General features: G+C 51.8%; 1 protein-coding gene across 5 annotated transcripts in view; it reads right to left on the bottom strand.

Annotated features, from left to right (window-relative positions):
- Positions 1-9,615, bottom strand: part of Rph3al (rabphilin 3A like (without C2 domains)) — a 145,311-nt gene that overhangs the window by 49,792 nt on the left and 85,904 nt on the right. For 4 of the 5 annotated variants that reach the window (XM_026780338.1, XM_026780340.1, XM_026780339.1 and 1 more), the window contains exon 5: positions 1,837-1,929. The exons of the other annotated variant lie outside the window; for it this stretch is intronic. In XM_026780338.1, the coding sequence (XP_026636139.1) occupies positions 1,837-1,929 (93 nt within the window). The remainder of the gene's footprint in view (positions 1-1,836; positions 1,930-9,615) is intronic. 5 annotated transcript variants of the gene reach the window in all.

Here is a 9,615-nt window from a genome sequence, read left to right as displayed (position 1 = left end):
CTCTCTCTCTCTCTCTCTCTCTCTCTCTCTCTCTCTCTCTCTCTCTCTCTGTCTCTCTCTCTCTCTCATATTCACTATTTGCTCTGGCTGTCCTGGAACTCACTTTGTAGACCAGGCTGGCCTTGAACTCACAGAGATCCATCTGCCTCTGCCTCCTGAGTGCTGGGATCTTATCTGTGTTTTAAAAGGGGTCCCTTGAAGACCAGAGAGACTTCGGCTCAAAGAGGGGGCTCTGACTTTGAGGAAGGGGCAGCTTCTAACACTTCCGGAGTGTGAGACAGTCGGTAGGTACACTTCCTAAGCTTGCAAACACTTGCTCCTACCCAGTCATTCCATGAAGGGCCATAATCATCACCATTTGGGAAGAAGGGACCTCCAGGGAGGTCTAAATGCCAGCTCACACACCAAGGCCCTGCATCTTTGTCTTCTAGATGCCCAGTAACGACAGGTAGAAATATTTTAAAAGCAACATGGAAGCTTGTTTGTGCTTAAAACCAAGATGTATACCTCAGTAGACCAGAGGCTCAACTACTTATTCCTCTAAAAAAAAATTACACATATGATCTTGTCTAGGTAGTCTCTAGGCTAGCCTCCAACTTATGATCCTCCTGCCTCCTCCTGAGAGCTTAGGATTACGGGTGTGTGCCGCTGTGCCTAACTGCTTACTATTTTGAGTATCCAAATGCGCTACCCATGGAGCCCAGTGGGTGGAGACAGCTGGGAAGTTCGTCTTCTTCGATATGAGAACTTAAAGCCTCCTACAGGAGGTGAGGGACCACAGCCAAGTCACTAAAAATGAGGCTAGAGAGAGGGTTTCTCACCCGGGAGAGAAGGGTGCAAACCGTAGGACCCAGTCCCAAAGCAGGAGCACGTGAGAGGAAGCATGCCTGAAGGAGAGGGGCAAATGCACACAGCAGGGCTGGGGCATGCATGTCTCCATGCTCACCCCACACCCAGGATGCCTGGCTCTGCCCCACGGAGTCAAGGACTCAGTGAAAGGAATTGCTCAAGAATCTAGACACGCAGAGGATGGACTGGGGAGGAAGGGAGGCTAAAACTTAAGATGCCAGGGAGGAGGATGGAATGACAACACAGAGATATCCGAGGACAGCAGAATTTTCCAGAACAGAAGGCATTTTATAAACTCAGATAAAAAGTGCCAAGCAAAATAACTGAAAGGCCAAACCATCTCTGGAAAGCTAAAGGTTCCCTTTGCCTCCCTGGAAGCTGCCTGCCTTGGCCTGCTTGGGTTCCATCCTGACCTTGGACAGACAGGAAAACCCAAGTTTGGGGGAAGGAGAGACATTTCCAGGCCCCATCCCCTTGGGGGCCTTATCATACCCCCAGTATGATTTATTTCCCCAGAAAGGGGTCAAGCTCCACCCACAGAACACTGGCACCAGAAATGACTCTGGATGGCAGCATCACGGCGGGCTGGGGCTGCCCTCAATTGCTCACCCATCCCCCTACCACTAGCTCCATATACACAGGCTATCAGGCCTCCGGTGTTTTCCACCAGAAGGGGGAAATGACACCCACCAGAGGGGATGTAAAAGGAGAAACGAATGGACAGATGTCAGTAGTTCAGTGTGGTGTCACGTACTCAGAGGACATCCGTCGCAGTCCCCAACTGTCAATGTACACAGGCTCACACGGAGGCTACCCATGGAAACCACAGGCCCCAAAGCCCAAGAACCGGGCCGACTTGCACCTCTCCACCAGTGAGGTCATCCTGGGCAGTCCTCCTTGGGACCTTTCCTCTGGAGAAGTTCCTGCCAGCACCTCAATGCTGAGGCCCCTGGCCCGCCCAAGCCCTGCCCATTCCAGGATCCCTACCTCTCTTTGCTCACTGCAGATCTTACACAGCCACAGGGGCCGCTTCTGGCCAGGGGAGGGGGAGGCCTCGATCCCGCATTTGGTGCAGACTTTCTACAAGAGAGAGGACACATACGTGTCAATATTCTGGCTGCTTCCGCCTGGACTACGGGGCCAGGGCAGTGGTCTCCAAGGGATGCTCTGGCATCTTCTAAGAGGACAGCTTGCTTTGAGCTAAGGACAGGGCTCCCGAAAGCCAATCGAGGATGCTTTGGATGCCTTTGTACTGTTGCTGTCTCACGGATGGATCTCCATGCTACAGACTGCACATCCCATGATTCTGCTCTGTGAGGGGACCACATCAAAGCCAGCTAGCAGATCCCCACAGTGCCAGAGCGTTTAGCAGCAAAGAACTGGAAATCACCCAAATGTCTAATACCTGGGAAGGATCCAGGCAAACAAGGCAGGAGGAGACGCTGCTTTCCTACAGCGGACTGTGGCTACCTGCAGATGTGGGTGGGAAACACGGTCCTCTCCCAAACAAAGTACACACTCTCTCAGGAGCAGGCCAGAGACTCCCATGTGTGCCTGACAGGTTAGGAGCCATGGTGAGAAATATGAGCGACAGCCTAAGCACACGTGCTTGGTGCCACGATTCTCGTGTGAGGGTTCCAGAACCTCATCAGTGAGTTGGTAAACTCACTGCGCAGGTGTGGAACAGAGGGTTGGTGGCAAAGGAGAACTTGGAGGAGGGCAATGACTCTGGAGCCCTCCCATTCCTCCCTCCCGACATAAATAGCCAGACCACAGGCTCCAGTGTTTTTTCTTCTACTGAGTTGTTTAAGTCCTAACATCTAAACACACACTTTGCTTTCCCGAGAGACACAGCAACAAGCAATGGTGGGGAAGGCCAGGATAAACACTGGGAGGCAGAGGTGGATTTGTTGGGGCTGAGGTTGCTTCCCCGCCTACCAGGGGTGTGTGATTCAGCAATGGCTATTTTTTCTTCGTGTGCGGGGGGGGGGGGGGTGTACAGAGACTCCTGTCCCTACAGAGTGGGGGCTTCTACTGAAAGGAGGGACAGATCTGTTGTTTGGCCTTTTCTGCAGGCTGCCAACTGAGCAAGAGACACATCTCTCCACGGAGAGGGAAATGTCACCAACTTGGCTTCTCTAAGCATGTGTCACCAGCCTGATTGGGTGGCTGAGCCTGAGCTCGGCAGGAGTGGCAGGAGCCAGCAAACTCGGGAGGGAAGCTATGACACATTTGTGGGGGCCTGGATTGGCCACCATCCGATGTCACTTCTCTGGGTTTCTAAACAAAGTGGAATCTGCTCTCAGGTCAAGTCTCTCTGAGCTAACGGGAAGGCCCCTCTCAGGTCTCAGGAAGCACAGGGCTTCCTTCCCGGCTCTCAGGTACGGAGTCTGCAGCATTATGGTCAAGCAAATCAAGGCAGGATCTCCGCAGACTGCGCCCCAGGGGTGCCCTGAGCTCCCAGGGTCTAAAGGGAGAGGCAGCTGCCTAAGTGTCGGCTCTGGCTTTGGGATCTTTGCAGGCTGGAGACAGTAGGCCTCTCCAGGGATTGGCAGCTTATCTCCCAGACCAATGGTTCTTGAACTTCCTAATACTGCGACCCTTAATACAGTTCCTCTTGTTATGGTGCCTCCGGCCATAAAATTATTTTCATTGCTAGTTTATAATTGTAATTTTGCTACTGTTATGAATTGTTATATAAACTGTGTTTTCTGCTGGCCTTAGGCGATCCTATGAAAGGGTCATTCAACCTCCAGAGGGGTGGTGACCCACAGGTTGAGAACCATGGTGCTAGACCACCATCTCTGGGCTAGGTCTCAGAGGGGCCAGAGGTTGCTGCGGCTTTCCTTATAGTTCACCCTGTAATACAGAGCGCTCTGCCCTCCCACGGCTGTTGAATGAGGCCATGCTTTTGAAAATCAGGCCTGATTAAAATACCAATGACTACCATTTATGGAGCAATTATGCGTGCCAGGTACAGAGACCCCAAAAGTGTAGAGGAGATATGTGATGGGATCCCTGGGAAGATGGAGAAACGGAGGCTGAGATCCTAAAGACTGCTTGTCTTGTGAGCCAATGAGCAGCGTCAACATCCAGAGCAATCAAGCTCTTCCCCCAGGGGCTGCCTGCTACCCACAGCAATTGAGAGCTGGCTCTGTTCCAGCAAGGACCTGGGGTATGGTTGGAAGTCCTAACTAGCTGCCCCGAGACCCAGCACAGACTGATTCTGAGACCTGGGGTTCACAGGGGATGGGGGTGTAACCGGGACACACTCACACATGCCCCCTGGCTGGTTCTTGGCCAGTCTGGTTCTGTTTTTTGTTCTCTCTCAGCCTAGAAACCTCCACTGGTTCCCTGCAAGCCCCGGGAATCGTGGTGGTCACAGTCCCTAGGAGAGAACAATGCAGCCGTAGGCCCTGTCTACAACAGCTCAGTTTGATATGATTGTACCATGGCTCCTGGCTCAAGTCACAGAAGCTTCTCCCACAGTAGTGGCAAGGGAGAAAGATGGGTAGCAGCCTTCTAGAGTATTCCCAAGTGACAGACGACGGAGTGCTGGCCTCTTTCTCCTCTTATGAAGTCCCCAGCCCCACCACATGGGCTCAACCCTGTGACTGTGTAAGTATAGCACTTCCCAAAGACGTCACCTCCAAGTGTCCCATGGGTGAGGGCATCAGAATACAGGTTGAGGGGACACAAATATTCAGTCCACTGTGGCCTCCAGCCAGGACTGGGTCTTTCTCTGCTATTGCATGTTGGAAATCCTTGATATTACTTGGAGTCACTGTGTTCCACCCTACATCACCCAGCACTCAGTCACCAATTCGATGATCCTGTAACCCTGCTCCTGGTTCCTGCAGAGTCAGTGGCTCATGATGCTGGGACAAAGGTTTTGATTGGGGCAAGATGGAGTGAGCCCTTGGGTGGACTCCTGAGTAGGCTGCCCAAGCCAGTCCACGTCTCAGATGTTCTCATGTCTACGACAAGTTCACCATTCATCACTTGGAGAATTAGCGGAGATTCATGTGAAACGCAGCTGCTATAGAAGCAGCACTCAGTGCCCAGCACCGTCTTTATTAGTGGCACCTGTTGCACCCTGTTCTAAAAGCCCGCGTGATTCTCCTCAAACTCTGCATCGTTTGGTACAGTGTCTAGCAGCCATGGATGATCACTTAAAGTGAAACTAGGGACCAGGGAATTGACTCAGTGACAGAATATTTGCCTAGCAAAACCTGCCCATCCATATGCCCAGTGTGTATGGGATGCCAGCGTAGGTTGGATAACACATGTGGATAGGCAGGGCCATGTACCTGTCAAAGTGCTGGGGCTTTCTCAGGAGTCACCCTGCCAAGGTAGAGGGTGGCTCAGCTGCACCAAGAGAGAGGTGGGGGGTCAGTTAAGTGGGATATTTGTTTTCAAATTTTAACAATTATTGTGGGGAGGGTCAGAGGACAACTTATAGGGGCAATGAGTTCTCTCCTTCTACATGTGAGCTCCAGGGGTCAAACTCAAAGGCAGCAGGCTCGACAGTAAGAGACTATTGGCCGACTCCTCTCACTGCCCCTAAGCAGGGTTTTGAAAGGCAGGGTGCGCATGTCTTATTAAACCGTCTGATAGATGGTGCATCCATGCTGTAGGTCCAGGGAAGAAAATAAGAAAGAAAGCTCACAAGAACTGTCCCATCCTCCACCCACAGACCTGGGACACTGAGTCTGCAGATAGAAGTGGCATGCAGTCACCCCCATGGACTGAAGACAGTAGGGTGAACTCTGGTCAGGTGAAGGAGGAGGAGAAGAGGGGCAGGTAGTCCATCCATATTGGGGTATGCACACCCCACTTTCTCCAGCAGAGAACTCAACGCTGCCTGCTCCCTATGTGCCAAGTAGGACTGAGGGCAGCCAGGTGGAGAGAAAGTCGCTCCCACCCTACTTCAGGCAGAAAGGGAGGAAGGGAGGGTTTTCTTGGAGTTTGTCTCCTCTACCTTTTGCCTTTTAGAGTTTTCTCTAGGGGATCAGAGAGGTGGCAGGATGGGACACACCCACCTATGTGTGCACACCCTATTGCCAAGTTATAACATCACTGATGGAAGCCACAATGAGCCCAGGCAAATTCACATGTCTGAAGCGTGCCTGACTGGCAGGGGTGTAGGGTATTCCTTAGAGACTAGGGCTACCAAAAGATAACATGCTTCACGTCAAATAGAATTGCTGCTCTATTAAATCTCAGATCAAGAGGGAAATAACGAATAATTTCCATTTCCCTTTATGAGTTTGCTCTTTGTTTTCAGATTCCAATACAGAAAATTAAGCAGTCAGTATTCAAAGAGAATGAACGAGAGAAAAAGTACAAGAAAGAGTAAGGCAGCCTCTCCAACTGGCAAGGGGAGCCTGGGCCTGGGGGAAGCCACTGGCTTTCTGCCCAGATGGGCTTCCCAAGAGCAGAATGGCCATCTACAGTGGAGCACTGGCTTCTGGGGGCCTCACGCACTCTGCAGCCTGCAATCCATCTGGGCTAAGGAAATCACACCTGGCTCAGATCAGAGGCGACAACACTCTAAGCCTTCAGACGATGTGCCCTGTGTGTCACTCTTCTCAATCCATTTGTGTATCCCTTTGCAGGTGTGTGTTCCAGCCCCTAGAACACAGAGAAGGGGTCAGCTTGGGGACAGTCAATAGGACACAGGCTTTGGGCATGCCAGAAACAGACGGTGCCCTTTGGAGGCAGCCTTGAACTTTGCACTCCTAACCTCTATTTTCCCTCCCCCTACGTCAGTGGTAAGAGACAACCTGTGCCCCATTGTGAAGACCAAGGAAGATTCTTAGCACCGTGCATGACGTCCAGCAAACCTTTCTCAGTGAATGATACATTTAGTACAGCCCTGACCCAGCAGACACCCTTCTCCTATCTCCGCCCCCACTCAACGATCCCCTCCCCAGGGTTATTACCCAAATGGTGTCTGAGCTATAAACTTCCCTCTATCACCAGTGAGCCATACTGTCACCACCATGCCTAGCCTACACCATGGGCCCCACAGCAGTGTCCCCCTATACCAGCTAGGCCCCCAATTAGATCACGGCATGCAGCTGATGGATCTCTGCAAGATGTCATCTCTCCCACCCCTGCCAGCCTAGGGGGCCTTCAGAGGTTTCCCGTTGCATTTGAGTGAAGACCACCAACCCTTTGTATGCTGAGGGGTGCTTGGGATGGACCCTTCTCCTCGCTGGCCTCTCTTCTTACCTGCCTCCCGTTTACAGCCTTGCTCTCTCCCCTCCGCACTTGGGCTGCATTGGCTTTCCTTCAGTGCCTAGTCATTGCTCTGCCTCTGCCCCAGGATCTTACTAGGTTCTGGGCCTTGGCTGGGATGCATGTGACCACACGTTTTCCTCACTCACTGGCATGTCCTTCAGACTCGAGCAGAAGCACCACTTCTTCAAGGCAGGCTGCTCTGCCGCCTTTACCCAGAAGAAACTCCACTGCGGGCCCTTGCCTCTTCCTCCCCTCTGTCAGGGTTGTTTGTCCTCTGCTCTGTGTGATGCGTTACTGCCACTGCCCCCACCAGACACCCCTGTCAGACAGAGCACAAGCCATGAATATGGTTGCCCGCTTTATGGTTCCCAGTTCTACAACAACTATCTGCGCAATCCTCAAGGGAACACACGGGAGTTCCCTTTAGTACTGCAACTGACAAAGTGAGGTGTGGTCTCCCTTGGAATATGCCGAAGCTCTAGGAGGCAAGACACAGAAACACACATTTGGCACTACCAGCCAGGTCCACGCACAAGGTTCATGCCAAGTGGTGCTGATGAGTGGGACCCTAGGAAAGGCACAGATAGTGTGGGGTCCCCAGAGGAGGTAGCACCATGGGCTGTGAGGAGGGGTTTGTTCTGAAGGGAGAAACATGAATCCAGCAGGGCAGGCCTCAGAAGTGACATGGAGCATCCTTTGCCAGGGTATGTAGCAGGGATACCCATCTTACCTCATAAAAGCACTGCCATGGTGCATCCCATAGGCTGTTATGTGCATATCTGTTCTGAGGCTGGGTCTGGTGTCCCGCCAGAATGTTCTCTTAATACTTCAGTTATGTCCAGGAAACCAGTGCCACATGCCCCCCTCCCACACCACATCCAAGAGCCAGAGAGCCTGACAAAAGGCGTTCAAGGGACAGACATGGAGCCCAGCTGGCAGAGTGCTTGTCCATCACCCAGCACTGCACAAACCAGGGGTGGCGGAACATTCCTGTAACTCCAGCCCTTGTGAGGCAGAGGCAGGAGTACCGGGAGTCCAGGGCCATCCTCAACTACAAGCTAAGACAACTCAGGCTACATGAGACCCTTTCTCAAAAAAAAAAAAAATTAAAAAAAAATATATAAAGGCTTTCAAAGATGGGAAGACCAAAGCCCAGGTGCCTCTGCCTACATCCCTGTGGGTTCTCACTGGTGTCCTGATGCGTCAACCCCACCACACTACGCAGGGTGCTCAGCCAGCTGCCTGGAGTGAGGAGCTAGAGTGGACTGGAAGGAAAGAAACTGCCCCAACGGCAGGCCCTCCACCTTCGGGACAGCTGTCTGGAGCCATTTAGAATGGGGCAAATGGCCACACGCACCTGGAAGGGCCTGGGTGTTCTAAGGACTGTCACCATAGAAACTCATGCTCATGGTGCTTCATCAGCCCAAGAGGTGAGGTCACCTCCAAGACTATACACACCAGGAGGTCTGAGCAACCTAAACCTTGCTGTCGAAATGATGGTAATGGCAGCTAGCAAGTACGTATTTGCTTTATTTTTTAGACATGAGGTCTTGCTTGGTTGCCCAGGGTGTATCCAAATCCTTCCTATGTCGGCCTCATGAGCAGCTCGGACTACAGGGACAAGCCATTTAGAAGAGTTCATTGAAAGGTATTTGGTGCCTCAGTATACGATTAATATTGCGTATAAAGGTGCTGTTTTAAACACTCTGAGAATAAAACGACACGGCGGTAACTTTTCAAATGGGGGGGGTCTACAAATAAGGAAAATCTCCTTGCATCCTGGTGCTACAGTGGCTGGGTAGGTCAAGACACTTCCTACTAAACCTGACGACCTGATTCTGTACTCCCAGAACCCACACAGTGGAAAGAGAGAACCTGACCTCCACACACATGCCATGGTACAAGTGCACCCCCACATATATGAGCACCACCCACATATACACAATGCTACAAAAAAATGGGTCAGTCATTTCTCAAAAGATCCAGTGCACTGAAGCTGATGAATCGGACTGTTTCTCCGTAGGCGCTACGCTGCCGGTGACACACTGCGGGGGACACTGCCCACACACCCCAAGGAAGCAGGGAGAAGCAGTGGCCACACCATGCGGTCTCAGCATGTGGACAGGTCACACGAAGTGTGGGCCTCCAAGTGTGCCACTTACCCCGCATGCTGTGCCTGATGCTTGAAAGCAAGGCCACAAAAGACAACTAAATCATATTGTACTTGGGGAAGCCGTGCCAGCAACGAAAATGATGACGATGTAAACAGAACAGGTGACAAAAATACCGACAAAGCTGCATAGGTAATGAAACGGGGGATTCGCACAGTAAGTTAAAAAATAGCTTGTAAACATACGGCATCGCTTGGTGTAGGCACGCTGCCGTATGACTATGTATGTGTGTGTAATGCTTTCAGAAGTCTATCTACACACAGGAGACTGCTGGGAAGGTATCAATCAAAATGTAAAACCGCCCGCGTGCGTACATGTGCATGTGAGCCACGCAGCACACGTGAGAATA

The sequence above is a fragment of the Microtus ochrogaster genome, chromosome 7, assembly GCF_000317375.1.
Source record: "Microtus ochrogaster isolate Prairie Vole_2 chromosome 7, MicOch1.0, whole genome shotgun sequence".
Classification (NCBI taxonomy): Eukaryota; Metazoa; Chordata; class Mammalia; order Rodentia; family Cricetidae; genus Microtus; species Microtus ochrogaster.
Note: the sequence above shows the minus strand (reverse complement) of the source record. Positions and strands in the feature narration are given on the sequence as shown.